General features: G+C 46.0%; 1 protein-coding gene across 1 annotated transcript; it reads right to left on the bottom strand.

Annotated features, from left to right (window-relative positions):
• Positions 1–1,203: 1,203 nt before the first annotated feature.
• znf830 (zinc finger protein 830) lies at positions 1,204–16,882 on the bottom strand. The gene is made up of 2 exons (XM_081373664.1): positions 16,400–16,882; positions 1,204–2,284 (listed from the first exon to the last, which is right to left on the bottom strand). The coding sequence occupies exons 1-2, from the start codon at positions 16,803–16,805 to the stop codon at positions 1,617–1,619; spliced, it is 1,074 nt and encodes a 357-aa protein (XP_081229790.1). The 5' UTR covers positions 16,806–16,882; the 3' UTR covers positions 1,204–1,616.
• Positions 16,883–20,390: the final 3,508 nt, after the last annotated feature.

A 20,390-nucleotide genomic window follows, 5' to 3' on the forward strand; every position in this document is an offset into this window, starting at 1 on the left:
GCTTGCGTTCGGGGCCGCCTTCCTAGGAAGGCATAAATTGAAAGCCTCAACACATAATCGTAACACATCAAGGCCTGTGAGACCGTGTTAACAGTCTAGCGGGACGCTCCAGCCGTGCTTATGAGCTTCGTGAGCGCTGGAAAAAACGTTTTTAAGAGTTGTTTCCTCCTGTGGAGCTGGCCACACAATGTTGAGACGAACGGCCGCTCGCTCACAAACTTTCAGGAGGATGGACTGAGGCAAAGCCGCGTGAGCGCTAGCCTAGGGAACGCTAAAAGGACCGCGTCATCCCCGTCGCCGGAACCGGCCGGTTCGTCAACGAGAGTGAGGTTTTCCCGCGAAGATGTCCTCTTCAGGGAATGCGGATTGGGCTGATGTCAGCTCAAATATTTTAGAGAGGTGGCGCTCCGGGAGTCACTCCGGGAGTCCCCCGGTAGCGCGTCATCATCACCGTGTCCTCTATCCGAGTCAGAAAGGTCGAGCACGGCGCGCTGGATCGTGCAACTAAAGGCCGGCTTAGTAAAAGCTAACGTTACATGGACAGCAATTACAATGACCGCAATTCTCCGGGTTCTCCTAGCTTCTTGAGCGTGTAAAGCCCAAGCAGACCGCGCAGAACGGGAGGGTCCTTAGCGGCGATTAGAGCACCACACGCGGCCGGGCAGGCTCGTCGTGATAGGCTGTTCCCCGGAGAAGCAGCGGTTTAGACGGTCACATAGCCATGGGTGGGCCAGCGGTGAAGAACTCTGAAAAATCCGTGGCGGGCAGCCATGTAAGGAGGAGCAGGTGAAGGACAGCGAGAGCGCTGGCGGCTCCGGATACAAAAAACACAGCGGATAGGCTGAAGAAACGACTGTCACTCACTCACGTCTGGCGGAGGCTGATCTGGCGATATGTCCTCCTGAAGACTCGAAAGTGAGCAGAGTAACGTTAATCCAACCGAACTGTGTCAGTGCAGAGATTGTGAGAAGCGAATGTCAACTGAGGAATAGCAGCGCGCGGAGAAGTTATATGCCTTAGGTAAGGGGTGTGGCCTTACCTGGCATTGGCTGCACGCTTCTGTCTGTCTAGCCAGACTTGGTGCAATTGGATTCTTCTGCAGAGGTCAGGTACGGATGCCCTTCCCATAGGTGGATCTCGAAACGAGATGATGAAAGAGAACTAGTTCCGACTGATTGATAAAAACTGATGTGCACGATCATTAAAACACTGCGCATCATAAAAGTGTTCACAGTCAGATGCATATACATTTAATGGTATAATAAACAAAATAACTTTCTTTTTCAAACATTCTTTCTTTGCAGGCCTAACAAATCAAGTGTTTAATGAGAGATCATATCAGCCCAATATTACCATCTCCTCAGTCTGATGTTAATGTTCAGAGGACAGTGTGTGTAGTCTCTCCTTCAGAGTGTGTGTAGCCTCTCCTGCAGAGTGTGTAGCCTCTCCTCCAGAGTGTGTGTAGCCTCTCCTCCAGAAGGCAGATCTACACGTGTGTTCATCATCACTGCACACCAGAGCTCTCAGCTGCGTGACTGTTTATATGAGGAGTCTGTGAGAAACATGTACAAGCTCTGTACACACACACACACACACACACCCCCGCAGGAGTGTGTTCAGGCGAGCGCTCCTTTGGCCCTCCAGTCCTGCGCCAGCACGTGCATCAGCTCCTCCTCTTCCTCCTCCTCCTCTACCTCCCCCTCCCCCCCGCCGGCCGGCCCCGCCTCCTCCCTCTGCTGTCGGGCTCGGCTCAGCGCGCTCTTCACCACTTCCTGTCGGGCCCGCAGGACCTCCACGCGCCGGAAGCACAGCATCTGCTGGTCGATCTCGTGGATCTGCCGCTCCAGACGGCCCTCCTCATCGTCCTCAGCCACGATGGCGTCGGACGCGCTGTTGACCTGCCGCATCTCCTTCTGGAACTCCTCCCACTCGCGGTCCATGTGGTCTCGGGGCGTGTCCACGTTACGCACTTTGGCGTCGCGCACCGGGTCGTCGAAGAAGCCCTCGGGCAGAGCCTCAGCCGGGCCGTCCTTCCTCTCCTCGCCGCCGTCCTCGGCCTGATCCACGGAGCCGGAGTGAGACCCGGAGACGGAGCCGGAGTGAGGCCCGGAGATGGAGCCGGAGTCGAAGAAGTCCGCGGGGAGACCGGCGTTCGGGACCGTCTCTCCGGCCGGAGCTGCACTGCTGCCTTCTTCCTCACCACCACCTTCATCATCATCATCATCATCATAGTGTCCAGCGAGGAGCACGAGACCCGCAGATCCGGCCGTCTGCTCCTGCTGTCCTGCACACACACACACACACACACACAAGTTATTTACTGAACATCAGTCTGACACACACACACAGGTTATTTACTGAACATCAGTCTGACACACACACACACACACAGGTTATTTACTGAACATCAGCCTGACACACACACACACCCGGTGGTTATTCACCTCAAGGCAGATCATACACTAATGAACAGGAGAATGCGAGTGATGTGTGTTCAGTCTTTCTCAGCGCCATCATAACAACACGCGTGTCTCACGTCACCTCAGATTCCCTACCGGCGGTGCGAACGCAACCACGAACACCTTCCTATGGGAACCGCTAGTCTAGTTCCCAGAGCTATCCGGAGCTAGACGGAGGAGAGCACGGCTGAGCAGCGACGCTAGCAGAACCTAAGACACGGGGTAGTCGGGTTTAGATTCCGACTGAAATAATTAAACTACAACTCGACTGGCTACAGACAAACAAAGAACCAGAATTCTTTTTTGATTTTACAGGAAATTCTGGGTCGGGGATCATTTCCCTTTGTGACTGAAGTTAAACAGAAGAAACTCCCAGAGTGTGTTGAGCGTCACCGCGCAGCTGATGAAGATGATGAAGGTTATGCCTTGGCTATCGTGATAGATGATAACACAGAGAACTGCTCGTGAGTGGCTGATTGCTGACTGAGACACACTGCTTTAGTGGAGTGCAGCGAGCTCACACTGATCTAACTATAGGCAGGGTGTGTGTGCTGTGGTCGAGGCTGACACACACACCCGCAGGATGACAGAGAGCGTTTAACTGAGGTCAGCGCGGGGTCATTCAGCCCGTAACTGTAAATGCCCACTCAGAAGGTTTGATGAAGGAAAGATATTTCGGGGTTAATGTGGGTTTGAGCGCAGATCCGTGTTTAACATGAAGACAATTACATTTTTCGTCTGAGAAAGAAGAAATAAAAAAGGAAATATTAAGGAAATCCTTTTGAAGGAAAAATCTATAATAATGTGTGTGGATTTTCACGTGAATGGGTAATACAGGTTGATGTAAAATTACAGATTTGGGCCCTATTTTAACGATCTGAAATGCAAGTATCTTTGTGGGCGGATCTAAAATGTGTTGGTCTGAAGTCGCTTCATTACTCATAGGTGTGGTTTGGGCGTAACGTGAAATAAACGTGAAGCGTCATCTCACATTCCCTTTAAGAGCAGGCATGCTTGTTCCATGGCGGATTGCTATTATAACGGCGGATTTGCAAGGAGCGGTTCACAGCCGAGGAGACCAACGTTCTCGTCAGGGCCGTAAAACACAGAGAAGTGACATTGGGGATGGAGAAACACACACAGATTAGCTTCGGTTAAACAGGCGTATGATAATCTGGGTAAATGTGTAAGCTAGATTTATGCCTATTCTTTCACATCTTCATGGACACAACAATGATTTCCCTCGTGTGGTAATATTTTCCTTGTAATAATGTATGATTTTCTAAAAATGAGAACTGCTGCTTCTGTGTAGATGAGAGAAGAAAAGTGTGTGTGTGTTGTGCTCACGCTACATTATGGCCAAGCATGCACCTTTAAAATAGCGTCTGAATAACATGCGCAACGCGCCACTGACTTTAGACGAGGTTTCTCCTGGTCTGTGGCGGAATTGTTTTCTGAAACTGCAAAATAGCACCAGGGAACGTTTGCGCCGGAGCACACCTCCTCTTTTCGCTGAACCGCCCCCGGGAGCGCAAGTTCATTCCCTAATTTACCGACGTGCGTCTGTGGAGGGAAAAGTCTGCTGTGCGTCAGGTGAGAAATAGGAATGATACATGCGTCAGTGTTAGGGCTGAAACGATTAGTCGACAATGTCGACAATAAAAAATTGTCGACAAATATCTTTGTTGTCGAGTAGTCGTTTGATCTCACGTGACCTAATGTAAGGGCCTGCAATACAGGGATTTGACCGCTACGGCGCTGTAGCGCTAGAGAGTAATGCAGCCGTTACAAATGCTATTGCGGTAGAAGAAAACACAGCGTGAATTATGACGGAGTGCAAACGAATCCGAACTAGCAGTGTGTGAAAGTTTCACAAAACTTCAAACCAAGAATGCTGTCGTGTGCAATACATGCTAGGCGGAACTTGCTTTTCACGGGAGCACAACATGCATGTTAAAGCACTTAAAGAAGGAAACAAGAGGAGCTGGTGAGAGGTGAATGTTCTCCAGCTGGAGCTAAATAACTAGCAGTAAATCTCTTTATTAGAGAATGCAATACTACTAATAATAGCAATAATATTAACAATAACATAATTACAGTAATGTGATGATTTATTTTTGCATAGAATAAAGCTTGATCGAGCTTAGGAGTCAGGGCTGTTTTATTATTGTAACACTATTAGGTATTACAGTCTTATAACTTGCCTGTATTTTGTTCCATATTCATGAAGACTTACAAAAGGAGATGTTATGAAGAATATCATGTCAGTTACTTTTTTTCATACTGTAAATTAAAAGGTGAATGAGAATGTCTCTGTCAGCTCAATTGTCATGTCAATTTTTATTTTATTTTATTCTTATAATAATTGTTTGCAAATAAAGTTTGTCTGTAATGCAGCTGTTTCTATTAAAAGAGAACAGAATATTTAAAGGTCCCGTATTATGCCTTTTCACAAGATGTAAAATAAGTCTCTGATGTCCCCAGAGTGTGTATGTGAAGTTTCAGCTCAAAATACCCAACAGATCATTTTTTACAGCATGTTTAAATTGTCATTTTTTGGGGCTCAGAAAAACGAGCTGTTTTAGTGTGTGCCCTTTAAATGCAAATGAGCTGCTGCTGGACGGCACAGGGGGCGGAGCTTCACGAGCTAGCGCTCAGTCTCTCAGGACAATTTCATCTCACGGAATGATGATAATATCAGAAACTCTCAGTAACTGTGTTCAGTTCGACCCGGAGTCGGACAATAATGCCTAGAGTCAGAGTGCTGTATAGAGATGAAACGGGTATAGTTTAGTAGTTTAATTACGGTTATTATAACGTATTTGTCATCTGCTTGTATGTATCCAATATTTATTAATTGCCTACACGTCTGCTGTCTGAATGATGATCAAACATATACTGATGAGTTTAATAAGGTTTATTGTACATCACACAAAAAGCGTCAGTTTTACTTCAGAAAATCACCGTAAGAGCTGAGTAAACACAGTAAGTTATTAGAAGTGCGCAAGTACATAAACGAATTTCGGTAGAGTTGAGGGAGCGTTCCTGTGGGCGGAGGTTAGTCAAAACACGGTTCTAGTGACGTCATTAAAGGAGGAAGTAGAGGGATGTAGTCCAAACGAGCCGTTCGATGTAGGCGACTTCTGTTAAATAAAATATCTCGCTTGGCATTGAACTTTGAGCTTTATAATTTTACAGATATTATTTATACTCTAACAACAACATTACACTAGCCTGGGAAAACCCAGACTACTTCCGGCGAATTTTAATTCTCTCTTCAGGATAGTCTGGAGAAGAGCCCATTCAAACTCATTACTGTGCCGCTGAAATCGCGGCACCAATCAGAAACGTTTGGGGAGGGATTTACATGCAACGCATTCAAAGAGTATAGAAGCTTCTATACTCTTTGACGCATTCTCATCCTAGGGCGTCATAATACTGACGCTTTTTAAATTTCTTTAATATCCAACGCAAAGGGCACCCTTTAGCGTCAACATGTGACGCCGGTTGCCGCCGTGAAACATCACTCGTTTGAATCATAGACAGTATATAAACGAATCAATTATCGTGTCTGTTTTGAGCGATTTAAACTTACCGTTTTCGTTAAAACCGGAGCAAAGAACAACACTCGAAGCATACGTCATCCCCTTCATCGATCTGATTGGTTTTAAGACTATACAACTGCGCCCAGATGAATTTGAGCTACGTCAGTTGGTGACGCCCCTTTGGAAATGATTTGTATACATAGCTTCCCCAGACCCTATACTCAGTTTCAACTGAGAAGGGTCTGGTTTTAACCAGGCTAACATTACACACTAACTAAAGTCTGAAACATGGGATCACGAAGAACGGGACCTTTAACCAATGCTTAGAGAGCATTTGTGTGTGATTTGAGTTGGACAGAAATCTGGAAACTTAAAGAGCATGACCTGTTTAGTTGCTCAAAGTTCATTAAAACAACCATTTCAAAAGCTGAAGTGATTTTCTTTTTTTATATTATAGTTAGAATATGTATAACTCTGAAAAAAAAAAATTTTTAAAAGCTGAATAATCGTTCCAAGCTTACTGATTAGTCGGCGAAATAATCGATGATTAGTCGATTAATCGTTCTAATAATCGTTAGATTAATCGATTATCAAAATAATCGTTTGTTGCAGCCCTAGTCGGCGTGTAGAGTCAATTCCACTGGGTGTGAGATAGGGCCCTCTGACAGAAATATATAAAAATTAAGTTATTTGAAAACGCATGTCATTTCTGACAAAAATGTCTTCAGCTGGGCAAGAGTCAGAAGATAGTGGATGAGTCTGCAGTTAGAAGTGTGTGATAGTGGATGAGTCTGCAGTTAGAAGTGTGTGATAGTGGATGAGTCTGCAGTTAGAAGTGTGTGATAGTGGATGAGTCTGCAGTTAGGGTTAGGTTTAGGTTAAGTTTATGAAAGGTACCAGAGCTCTGACTGAGATTAGTGCTTTCCTCAGTGCATATCTTACATTTCACAGGTATATTCCTCATCTGTAAATGTTAGAAACTTGTGCAAATATTTCCATTTTACTGTCAAGAGCAGGGGCGGTTTCTTCATTAGGGCGATCGGGCGACGCACCACCAAAGTGTGAAAGGGACTTTCTCAATCACATTCACACTATCATTCAGCCTCAGAGTTACGCTAGCCGTCACTGTTCTGCCTCTGGATATAGTCCAGTCAGCGCCATGTCACGTTCTGTGGAGAACCGCCTCTTTAAAATGCTTGAAAATGTACACTGCAAAAATTGCTTTTCTTACTTAGTATTTGTTTTGTTTCCAGTCCAAATATCAAAAAATTCTTAAATCAAAAAGCATTTACTAGAGAGGTAAAATGACATAAGAAATTCTATTTTCTTTTAAGATAAAAAGAAAGTAATTTAAGTAATTTTTGCTTAAAACAAGCAAAATTATCTGGCAATGGGGTACGAAAAAAATCTGAATTCAAATGGAAACCAAGATTATTTTTCTAAATTAGCTCCTCCGCTAACCTGTGGGCTAGTCTGGCTCCTCCGCTAACCTGTGGGCTAGTCTGGCTCCTCCGCTAACCTGTGGGCTAGTCTGGCTCCTCCGCTAACCTGTGGGCTAGTCTGGCTCCTCCGCTAACCTGTGGGCTAGTCTGGCTCCTCCGCTAACCTGTGGGCTAGTCTGGCTCTTCTGCTAACCTGTGGGCTAGTCTGGCTCTTCTGCTAACCTGTGGGCTAGTCTGGCTCCTCCGCTAACCTGTGGGCTAGTCTGGCTCCTCTGCTAACCTGTGGGCTAGTCTGGCTCCTCCACTGTCTGGCTCCTCTGCTAACCTGTGGGCTAGTCTGGCTCCTCCGCTAACCTGTGTGCTAGTCTGGCTCCTCTGCTAACCTGTGGGCTAGTCTGGCTCCTCCGCTAAACTGTGGGCTAGTCTGGCTCTTCTGTTAACCTGTGTGCTAGTCTGGCTCCTCTGCTAACCTGTGGGCTAGTCTGGCTCCTCCGCTAACCTGTGGGCTAGTCTGGCTCTTCTGTTAACCTGTGGGCTAGTCTGGCTCCTCTGCTAACCTGTGGGCTAGTCTGGCTCCTCTGCTAACCTGTGGGCTAGTCTGGCTCCTCTGCTAACCTGTGGGCTAGTCTGGCTCCTCCGCTGTCTGGCTCCTCTGCTAACCTGTGGGCTAGTCTGGCTCCTCCGCTAACCTGTGGGCTAGTCTGGCTCTTCCGCTACTCTGTGGGCTAGTCTGGCTCCTCCGCTAACCTGTGGGCTAGTCTGGCTCTTCCGCTAACCTGTGGGCTAGTCTGGCTCCTCCGCTAACCTGTGGGCTAGTCTTCGCTAACCTGTGGGCTAGTCTGGCTCCTCCGCTAACCTGTGGGCTAGTCTGGCTCCTCCGCTAACCTGTGGGCTAGTCTGGCTCCTCCGCTAACCTGTGGGCTAGTCTGGCTCCTCGGCTAACCTGTGGGCTAGTCTGGCTCCTCCGCTAACCTGTGGGCTAGTCTGGCTCCTCCGCTAACCTGTGGGCTAGTCTGGCTCTTCCGCTAACCTGTGGGCTAGTCTGGCTCCTCTGCTAACCTGTGGGCTAGTCTGGCTCCTCTGCTAACCTGTGGGCTAGTCTGGCTCCTCCGCTGTCTAGCTCCTCTGCTAACCTGTGGGCTAGTCTGGCTCCTCCGCTAACCTGTGGGCTAGTCTGGCTCCTCCGCTAACCTGTGGGCTAGTCTGGCTCTTCCGCTAACCTGTGGGCTAGTCTAGCTCCTCCGCTAACCTGTGGGCTAGTCTGGCTCCTCCGCTAACCTGTGGGCTAGTCTGGCTCTTCTGCTAACCTGTTGGCTAGTCTGGCTCCTCCGCTAACCTGTGGGCTAGTCTGGCTCCTCCGCTAACCTGTGGGCTAGTCTGGCTCCTCCGCTAACCTGTGGGCTAGTCTGGCTCCTCCGCTAACCTGTGGGCTAGTCTGGCTCCTCCGCTAACCTGTGGGCTAGTCTGGCTCCTCCGCTAACCTGTGGGCTAGTCTGGCTCCTTCACTGTCTGGCTTCCTCTGCTAACATGTGGGCTAGTCTGGCTCCTCCGCTAACCTGTGGGCTAGTCTGGCTCCTCCGCTAACCTGTGGGCTAGTCTGGCTCCTCCGCTAACCTGTGGGCTAGTCTGGCTCCTCCGCTAACCTGTGGGCTAGTCTGGCTCCTCCGCTAAACTGTGGCCTAGTCTGGCTTCTAGTCTGTGGGCTAGTCTGGCTCCTTCACTGTCTGGCTCCTCTGCTAACCTGTGGGCTAGTCTGGCTCCTCTGTTAACCTGTGGGCTAGTCTGGCTCCTCCGCTAACCTGTGGGCTAATCTGGCTCCTCCGCTAACCTGTGGGCTAGTCTGGCTCCTCTGCTAACCTGTGGGCTAGTCTGGCTTCTCTGCTAACCTGTGGGCTAGTCTGGCTCCTCCGCTGTCTGGCTCTTCTGCTAACCTGTGGGCTAGTCTGGCTCCTCTGCTAACCTGTGGGCTAGTCTGGTTCCTCCGCTGTCTGGCTCTTCTGCTAACCTGTGGGCTAGTCAGGCTCCTCCGCTGTCTGGCTCCTCCGCTGTCTGGCTCCTCTGCTAACCTGTGGGCTAGTCTGGCTCCTCCGCTAACCTGTGGGCTAGTCTGGCTCCTCTGCTAACCTGTGGGCTAGTCTGGCTCCTCCGCTAACCTGTGGGCTAGTCTGGCTCCTCCGCTAACCTGTGGGCTAGTCTGGCTCCTCTGCTAACCTGTGGGCTAGTCTGGCTCCTCTGCTAACCTGTGGGCTAGTCTGGCTCCTCTGCTAACCTGTGGACTAGTCTGGCTCCTCCGCTGTCTGGCTCTTCTGCTAACCTGTGGGCTAGTCTGGCTCCTCTGCTAACCTGTGGGCTAGTCTGGCTCCTCCGCTGTCTGGCTCCTCTGCTAACCTGTGGGCTAGTCTGGCTCCTCTGCTAACCTGTGGGCTAGTCTGGCTCCTCCGCTGTCTGGCTCTTCTGCTAACCTGTGGGCTAGTCTGGCACCTCCGCTGTCTGGCTCCTCTGCTAACCTGTGGGCTAGTCTGGCTCCTCTGCTAACCTGTGGGCTAGTCTGGCTCCTCTGCTAACCTGTGGGCTAGTCTGGCTCCTCTGCTAACCTGTGGGCTAGTCTGGCTCTTCTGCTAACCTGTGGGCTAGTCTGGCTCCTCTGCTAACCTGTGGGCTAGTCTGGCTCCTCTGCTAACCTGTGGGCTAGTCTGGCTCCTCCGCTGTCTGGCTCCTCCGCTAACCTGTGGGCTAGTCTGGCTCCTCGGCTAACCTGTGGGCTAGTCTGGCTCCTCCGCTGTCTGGCTCCTCTGCTAACCTGTGGGCTAGTCTGGCTCCTCTGTTAACCTGTGGGCTAGTCTGGCTCCTCTGCTAACCTGTGGGCTAGTCTGGGTCCTCTGCTAACCTGTGGGCTAGTCTGGCTCCTCTGCTAACCTGTGGGCTAGTCTGGCTCCTCTGCTAACCTGTGGGCTAGTCTGGGTCCTCCGCTGTCTGGCTCTTCTGCTAAACTGTGGGCTAGTCTGGCTCCTCTGCTAACCTGTGGGCTAGTCTGGCTCCTCTGCTAACCTGTGGGCTAGTCTGGCTCCTCTGCTAACCTGTGGGCTAGTCTGGTCAGCTGATGAGCAGTACTGGGGGAAGGAGACCAGTGTGGGCACGCACATTCCTCTAAATATCTTCTTTGTGTTCAACAGAAGAAAGAAATGTAGTTTAAACGGAACAAAATGTGTGGAGCGCAACGCCTGCGTGTGCTTTACGCTAGCAGAGACGACCACTGTAATGCCTGATCACATGTAGCATAACTAGCCTGTGCTTCTGTTTGTGTTTATTCTAATGTGTAGTTTAGAGAACTTACAAATAAAACCATTATTATTGTTTTAAGCTTGAAATGTTACAATGTAATGTGATTTTAACCCATTTTTGCACACTCTCTCTCTCTCTATAGCATATATATGGCTAACCCATACAGTGAAGATTGATTAATATCTCTATACCTGATAAACTAGTCTAGACCTTCATGAAACACCTGAAAAGAACTGTTTAATCCACTTGTGTATGTGTGTTCTGTTGTATTTATTTCTAGTGCACTCTATCGCTCGTAATTTGATAATTTGTTCTTAATTTATTACTGACTATCTTTAACAATATTTTAAAGTCTACAAGAGTTAGGCTAGTAGTTTTTGGTGTCATAACCTTATTTATTTAAGTTACATGGGTTAAAAATATCAAAAACAATAATTAGGCCTATTCCATTTTAATTTATTTGTGTAACTTGTTTGTGCAGGACCAGTGGAGATGTTGGCAGAGCAACAAAACACTTCAGCCACAGTAGAAAAGCCCTTAGCGTTCAGCCCTGTGGTGGTGTTCATGAGGATGGTGGTGGTGTTGTGGTGGTGTTTATGAGGATGAGGATGGTGGTGGTGTTGTGGTGGTGTTCATGAGGATGAGGATGGTGGTGGTGTTGTGGTGGTGTTTATGAGGATGAAGATGGTGGTGGTGTTTATGAGGATGAGGATGGTGGTGGTGTTGTGGTGGTGTTTATGAGGATGAGGATGGTGGTGGTGTTGTGGTGGTGTTCATGAGGATGAGGATGGTGGTGGTGTTGTGGTGGTGTTTATGAGGATGAGGATGGTGGTGGTGTTGTGGTGGTGTTTATGAGGATGAAGATGGTGGTGGTGTTTATGAGGATGAGGATGGTGGTGTTGTTGTGGTGGTGTTTATGAAGATGAGGATGGTGGTGTTGTGGTGGTGTTTATGAGGATGAGGATGGTGGTGGTGTTGTGGTGGTGTTCATGAGGATGAGGATGGTGGTGGTGTTGTGGTGGTGTTTATGAGGATGAGGATGGTGGTGTTGTTGTGGTGGTGTTTATGAGGATGAGGATGGTGGTGGTGTTTATGAGGATGAGGATGGTGGTGTTGTTGTGGTGGTGTTTATGAAGATGAGGATGGTGGTGGTGTTTATGAGGATGAGGATGGTGGTGGTGTTGTTTATGAGGATGAGGATGGTGGTGTTGTTGTGGTGGTGTTTATGAGGATGAGGATGGTGGTGTTGTTGTGGTGGTGTTTATGAGGATGAGGATGGTGGTGGTGTTTATGAGGATGAGGATGGTGGTGGTGTTTATGAGGATGATGATGGTGGTGTTGTTGTGGTGGTGTTTATGAGGATGAGGATGGTGGTGTTGTTGTGGTGGTGTTTATGAGGATGAGGATGGTGGTGGTGTTTATGAGGATGAGGATGGTGGTGGTGTTTATGAGGATGAGGATGGTGGTGTTGTTGTTGTGGTGGTGTTTATGAGGATGAGGATGGTGGTGTTGTTGTGGTGGTGTTTATGAGGATGAGGATGGTGGTGTTGTTGTGGTGGTGTTTATGAGGATGAGGATGGTGGTGTTGTTGTGGTGGTGTTTATGAGGATGGTGGTGGTGTTTATGAGGATGAGGATGGTGGTGGTGTTTATGAGGATGAGGATGGTGGTGTTGTTGTGGTGGTGTTTATGAGGATGAGGATGGTGGTGGTGTTTATGAGGATGAGGATGGTGGTGGTGTTGTTTATGAGGATGAGGATGGTGGTGTTGTTGTGGTGGTGTTTATGAGGATGAGGATGGTGGTGTTGTTGTGGTGGTGTTTATGAGGATGAGGATGGTGGTGGTGTTTATGAGGATGAGGATGGTGGTGGTGTTTATGAGGATGAGGATGGTGGTGTTGTTGTGGTGGTGTTTATGAGGATGAGGATGGTGGTGTTGTTGTGGTTAGGCCTGTCGCGATAGTCGATAAGTCGATTAATCGCACGATAAAAAAAAATGAGCTCGATAATTTTTCCGGCCGCGATAATTCCATTTGCATGCTTGTTTGTTTTCCTCGTCTCTCTCTCTCTACCAAAGAGACTGGATGACCACTCTCGCTCGGTTCTTTAGCGTATAGGAGGAGTGAACCCTCTTGTTGTCAGTTGCATGGTCTTTGTGTGAGAAGGCGGCGCCGCGGCGCTTGTCAGTCACATGGTCTTTGTATGGGAAAGCGCCGGCGGGAGTGTTTGCGGCTACTGCCGGGAGAGAGAGAAGACGCTAGTTGTGAGTTGCGACAGCGAGCCCGATCACATGAAAATGCGTATCTATACCACGAATGTTATTTCTCGTGCCATTTATACGCCAAAAATAGTTTTTGCGTGCATATGATACGCTCTTTATGGCGTGTAATACGCACGCACTCCTCACCCCTAATCCTAACCAAGTATTTTCAGTGCGTAGCATGCACGCAATAAAGTGCGTCTCCGTCTTCCCGACAGTACACAATCACTTGACAAAGTAACAGGAGGACAAAGTAACAGGAGTAACAGTGCAAAATTGTGCGATATGGCTTGTTGAGGCTTTTTTTTATTTGTTTACAAAGGTCCTAACTGTCAGTTTTGCCTGTTATGGAATGTATCACTATTTAATAATGTCTAAAGCCTAATGTTTAATATTTTTTGAAGTGCAATTTTGTTTCATTTTATTTATTAACAGACATTTATTTTGTTAACAGACACTAAGAGTCCATTGCTTTCATTGTTTTTGGTTGTTTTGTTCATTTTTTGGGATATTTAAAATGTTTTCCGTTTTCAATGTTTAATATTCTTTAGAAATAAAAGTTTATAGATCGTTGAAAAGGTGTACCTGCATTATTATGCCATTATAATTATATGAAATGAAAATGGTCTCAGAACGACAATATTATCGTTTATCGCGATAATTTCTTGGACTATTTATCGTCCAGCAAAATTTGTTATCGTGACAGGCCTAGTTGTGGTGGTGTTTATGAGGATGAGGATGGTGGTGGTGTTTATGAGGATGGTGGTGGTGTTTATGAGGATGAGGATGGTGGTGGTGTTGTGGTGGTGTTTATGAGGATGAGGATGGTGGTGTTGTTGTGGTGGTGTTTATGAGGATGGTGGTGGTGGTGTTGTGGTGGTGTTTATGAGGATGAGGATGGTGGTGTTGTTGTGGTGGTGTTTATGAGGATGAGGATGGTGGTGGTGTTTATGAGGATGAGGATGGTGGTGTTGTTGTGGTGGTGTTTATGAGGATGAGGATGGTGGTGGTGTTTATGAGGATGAGGATGGTGGTGGTGTTGTGGTGGTGTTTATGAGGATGAGGATGGTGGTGGTGTTTATGAGGATGAGGATGGTGGTGGTGGTGGTGTTGTGGTGGTGTTTATGAGGATGAGGATGGTGGTGTTGTTGTGGTGGTGTTTATGAGGATGGTGGTGGTGTTTATGAGGATGAGGATGGTGGTGGTGTTGTGGTGGTGTTTATGAGGATGAGGATGGTGGTGGTGTTTATGAGGATGAGGATGGTGGTGGTGTTTATGAGGATGAGGATGGTGGTGGTGTTGTGGTGGTGTTTATGAGGATGAGGATGGTGGTGGTGTTTATGAGGATGGGGATGGTGGTGGTGTTTATGAGGATGAGGATGGTGGTGGTGTTTATGAGGATGAGGATGGTGGTGGTGTTGTGGTGGTGTTTATGAGGATGAGGGTGGTGGTGTTGTTTATGAGGATGGTGGTGTTGTTGTGGTGGTGTTTATGAGGATGGTGGTGGTGGTGTTGTGGTGGTGTTTATGAGGATGAGGATGGTGGTGTTGTTGTGGTGGTGTTTATGAGGATGAGGATGGTGGTGGTGTTTATGAGGATGAGGATGGTGGTGTTGTTGTGGTGGTGTTTATGAGGATGAGGATGGTGGTGGTGTTTATGAGGATGAGGATGGTGGTGGTGTTGTGGTGGTGTTTATGAGGATGAGGATGGTGGTGGTGTTTATGAGGATGAGGATGGTGGTGGTGGTGTTGTGGTGGTGTTTATGAGGATGAGGATGGTGGTGTTGTTGTGGTGGTGTTTATGAGGATGAGGATGGTGGTGGTGTTTATGAGGATGAGGATGGTGGTGGTGTTGTGGTGGTGTTTATGAGGATGAGGATGGTGGTGGTGTTTATGAGGATGAGGATGGTGGTGGTGTTTATGAGGATGAGGGTGGTGGTGGTGTTTATGAGGATGAGGGTGGTGGTGGTGTTGTGGTGGTGTTTATGAGGATGAGGATGGTGGTGGTGTTGTGGTGGTGTTTATGAGGATGAGGATGGTGGTGTTGTTGTGGTGGTGTTTATGAGGATGGTGGTGGTGTTGTTGTGGTGGTGTTTATGAGGATGAGGATGGTGGTGGTGTTGTGGTGGTGTTTATGAGGATGAGGATGGTGGTGGTGTTTATGAGGATGAGGATGGTGGTGTTGTTGTGGTGGTGTTTATGAGGATGGTGGTGGTGTTGTTGTGGTGGTGTTTATGAGGATGAGGATGGTGGTGGTGTTGTGGTGGTGTTTATGAGGATGAGGGTGGTGGTGGTGTTGTGGTGGTGTTTATGAGGATGAGGATGGTGGTGGTGTTGTGGTGGTGTTTATGAGGATGAGGATGGTGGTGTTGTTGTGGTGGTGTTTATGAGGATGGTGGTGGTGTTGTTGTGGTGGTGTTTATGAGGATGAGGGTGGTGGTGGTGTTGTGGTGGTGTTTATGAGGATGAGGATGGTGGTGGTGTTGTGGTGGTGTTTATGAGGATGAGGATGGTGGTGGTGTTTATGAGGATGAGGATGGTGGTGGTGTTTATGAGGATGAGGATGGTGGTGGTGTTGTGGTGGTGTTTATGAGGATGAGGATGGTGGTGGTGTTGTGGTGGTGTTTATGAGGATGAGGATGGTGGTGTTGTTGTGGTGGTGTTTATGAGGATGGTGGTGGTGTTGTTGTTGTGATGGTGTTTATGAGGATGAGGATGGTGTTGTTGTTGTGATGGTGTTTATGAGGATGAGGATGGTGGTGGTGTTGTTGTGATGGTGTTTATGAGGATGAGGATGGTGTTGTTGTTGTGATGGTGTTTATGAGGATGAGGATGGTGGTGTTGTTGTGGTGGTGTTTATGAGGATGGTGGTGGTGGTGTTGTGGTGGTGTTTATGAGGATGAGGATGGTGGTGGTGTTTATGAGGATGAGGATGGTGGTGGTGTTGTGGTGGTGTTTATGAGGATGAGGATGGTGGTGTTGTTGTGGTGGTGTTTATGAGGATGGTGGTGGTGTTGTTGTTGTGATGGTGTTTATGAGGATGAGGATGGTGTTGTTGTTGTGATGGTGTTTATGAGGATGAGGATGGTGGTGGTGTTGTTGTTGTGATGGTGTTTATGAGGATGAGGATGGTGTTGTTGTTGTGATGGTGTTTATGAGGATGAGGATGGTGGTGTTGTTGTGGTGGTGTTTATGAGGATGAGGATGGTGGTGTTGTTGTGGTGGTGTTTATGAGGATGGTGGTGGTGGTGGTGTTGTGGTGGTGTTTATGAGGATGAGGATGGTGGTGGTGTTTATGAGGATGAGGATGGTGTTGTGGTGGTGTTTATGAGGATGGTGGTGGTGGTGTTGTTGTTGTGATGGTGTTTATGAGGATGAGGATGGTGTTGTTGTTGTGATGGTGTGGTGTCGCACCTGCAGTGACGCGGGTCTTGGCTCTCTTCCCCTCTCCTGATGAGCTCGCGGGCTCGGGCGCGCCTCTCTTCAGCGCTGAGGATGAGGAGGATGATGATGAAGGAGCGTGTGTTGTTCTGCTCTTCAGCACTGAGGGTGAGGGTGAGGATGATGAAGCAGTGCTGTCCCTGTTCTTCAGCTCGCTGACCCGCTCCTTGTGTGTCTTGCCCAGCACATGAGTGTTCCACAGCAGCGCGGACCTCACCGGCGCGTTGCACAGCGCGCAGCTCAGCTGACCCGCACTGCTGTATCGCGCGTGCGGCGAGTCCACGCGCTTATCGCGCTCCGTCGAGCGCTGCTTCTCCCGCATCAAGCGCCGCAAGTCCTCTTGGTTTACCACCTTCTTCTTCCCCTTCTGTGAGGCCATCTTCGCAGGCTCGTCGCGGGCGGATGACGCGTTTCTCCTGCGGCGCTGTGTGTGTGTGTGTGTGTTTGGAGCTCTTCCTCCAGGCGGCGCTATACGCCTTCAAATCTCGGAAATAATACATTCAAAATGTAAGCGTTTATATATCGTTCACAAAACCTGTATCATATCTGTCTAATCAAACTCTATAAAGTGATTAAATAACGTAAACAGATTATATAAATAAAATAAATTAAAATAAAAAAGAGCCGATTCTCACACGTGATTAATAACACACACGTGATTGGTCCATCCTAACCAGCGCTGAGTAAAGTAACAGGCAGCACGTGACTCAGCCTAAGCTCGAGCTGTGTGCGAGTGCACTCATTCCCTAGTCCCTATATAGTGTGTGTGTGTGTGTGTGTGTGTGTGTGTGTGTGTGTGTGTGTGTGTGTGTGTGTGTGTGTGTGTGTGTGTATGAGGGGCCGTACAGGCAAAAATCCATTCTTCTACTCTCTCACACACACATACATTCTCCTTTCACATACATACATTTTACTCTTATGCAAATGTATTCAAAGTGTGCATTTATTATAATACATAAATAAATAAATAATAAATGTATGTAAGAAGAAAATGTATGTATGTCTGAAAAAAATGTGTGTATGTAAGAGAATGTATGTATGTGTGAGAGAAAGTATAGTGGAAACGGAAGGCAGGTCTGGCGAGCCGCGGTTTGAAAATACAAGGTCAAGCCAGCCGCCAAAAAATGGATGTGGGTGGGAGACATGACATGCAATACTACCCGTCCATGATGTCATAACCTAATAAAAATGGGTATTTGTTAAAAATATATATCTTCATGTTGTTCCTCTGACAAGATATTATTTCAGCATACCATAGCTGTAGTTGGTGTATAAAGACCTCTACTTCAAATTTTTATCTAAACATCAAAATTGTCATGTGGTGTGACTGTCCGGGATATGTGTGACCTTACTAATATGACAATATATATCAGCAAAGTATAAATAATTGATAGATTTACAGTTTAAGTAACAGAATTAGGCCATTTCAACAGACACAGAAAGTGTTGATGTCTGTGTATGATCTTAAAGCAAGTTCTGGCCAAATACATTTTGTCCGTAAAATGGGCGTCATATGGTGTGACACTGCAATCTATATTTTGAACGGGCAATAATTTGGACATCATTATGATGAGGAAGTTGCAGTGCCATCTCTGGAGTGGTTTGCAAGGTCAAGAGTTGAGTTCTGGCTTTTTAATTTTTAATTAAAAAGCTCTGTATCTGATATGCTCACTAGTGGTCAATGTTTTGTGTCTTATGGTGTGACATTATTTACATAAAAATGAAACACTTTTATACGCATTTTACTTATTAATTCTTAAAAATCATTCCTGCCATGTGGCAATTTACATGCTAAGTATAAGCTAGTTGTTTTTAGTTAACCAAAAGATTATCTTAACTGAGCAAAACGTCATGTGGTGTGACACTGTATCATACGGTGTGAGTGTTTTTCTATAGGCACACCATATGATATATTTGTCACACAATATTACATACACCTTTTTAAATGATAAATAAATAACTATTCAAAACATATTCAATGATAATAGTGAATGTTTAATAGTGAACATTAAATTACCTATACAATTAATGTATTTATTTTAAATTTTATACTTAATTTAATGTTCTTGAAGTGAGATGGTGTTTGATTTACTCATACTGTATTTTTGAGTTTCTTATCGTTTTAAAAGTTTTAAAACAATGTTAGTATGTTTTTTGATTAATGTTAACTGAACTGAATTAATTTAATGTTGAATGCAAATAAAATACAGTTTTTTACATTGACAAATTGTGGAGTGGTGCAGTTCATCATATAGCGTGACACTATATAATTTGGTGTGGCATTCAGAATTGTGCCAGTAAAAATACTTTCTTAATTATAAATCATAAAAAGGTCAACGGAACACAAGAGAAATAGTATCAGCAAGAGTCACAAGCATTTTCATAGATTTATAACCGGGTTTAACATAATTCATCTAAAATATCTGGAAAGGCTGCGGAGAGATGACTTACTTTGCATGATGGTTTAGAAAAACAATACAAAATCTAATGAATCTGCACAAAAGAAATGTTAAATCTTAAGATAGTAATGAAAACAATTTATGTTGAAGTTAGTTACTTAGGGAGAGTATATCCCATTTTCAGTTTATATAGAATAACTTTTATGTCACACCATATGACAATTTTAGGCACGAATGCAACAAATTGGTGAATAAATCCAATTTCAAATACAAAATCTAAAAGACCAAATATATTGTGGGAAATGCAAGAGTCAGTACAACACAACTCAATATTTTTTATGCCTAATATTTGAAGTAAAAAATAAAAACTTTTTTCAGGCTTATATGTCTCCCACCCATGTGCGCCTATTAAGCCGCCTTTCCACAGCACGCGACAAACGATAGGACCGGAAGTCATTCGTTTCCAATGGAGAGTCGTACGGGAGTTGCGTGGAGTTCCGATCATATGCGAAAGTCTTGTGCAGTGGAAAGGCGGCTTTACTATGATTACGGTAAATTCAGGAACTGCAGCAAGAGAACATTTTTTCATCCGACTACGTTAGCTACTCAGGCGGATGTCGTGCGGGAGATCGCGACTTGACAGTGTTTAAAAGAGATTCATTTTCAGTGCACTCAATGTTTTAGTAAAGAGAGTTCACAGTTATAAAGTTAAATAGCTACGTTAAGTGCTTGTATAGAGTTGGTGTATGTTAATTGGGCCTCCCTGAAATGTTCATGTCAGTATTGTTTTATTTGGTGGAATACACGTTTCATTTTCTGTGACCATACAGTTCAGATAAATGTGTAATGTGAGTTTTTTGACAAGAAGTCACACTGCCAGCTATTTCAATGCTGTGAAACAAAACGAATTTATTGTTGTCTTTGTTGAATTTGCAGATTGTACAGTGTGTGACAGAAATAAAAAGTGATATGTGCCACCAGAAAAACAGCCTCTTCTGTGTGTGCAACAGGACATAACTGTTCTCAGACCTGATTCTTTGTCTGGATTCATAAGCAGTCTGCACTACATTTAGACATCCATATAATGACTCCAGTGTATACTGCTGATCTATTTCTCGAATCCTCAACAAATCTTGAGACTGACAGAAATCCACACAGGGTTTGAATGTGAGCACAGAGATCTCAATGCGGCCTATCATGCACAAAATAATCTGTTTCTCTTTGCATTTGGTCAGTACATTGGTCAGCACATTATTAAAAAAATGTCTGATTTCATGTTCATTGCTACCTACTCCCAAAAGTAAAAACTGTAACTGAAAAGAAAACAGGATTACTTTGAATAGCATTAGCATCATTGTAAAGTTGTGATGAAGAGCTGAGCAAGTCTTGCATATGTATTTCTGGGTATGAGAGTGTATATGTATATATGAAAGGAAAATGTATGTGTGTGTGAGCAGAAATGTATGTGTGTGTGAGAGAGTAGAAATGTATGTATGTGAAAGGAGAATGTGTGTGTGTGAGAGAGTAGAAATGTATGTATGTGAAAGGAGAATGTGTGTGTGTGA

This window comes from Scardinius erythrophthalmus (assembly GCF_964197995.2).
Source record: "Scardinius erythrophthalmus genome assembly, chromosome: 9".
NCBI lineage: Eukaryota > Metazoa > Chordata > Actinopteri > Cypriniformes > Leuciscidae > Scardinius > Scardinius erythrophthalmus.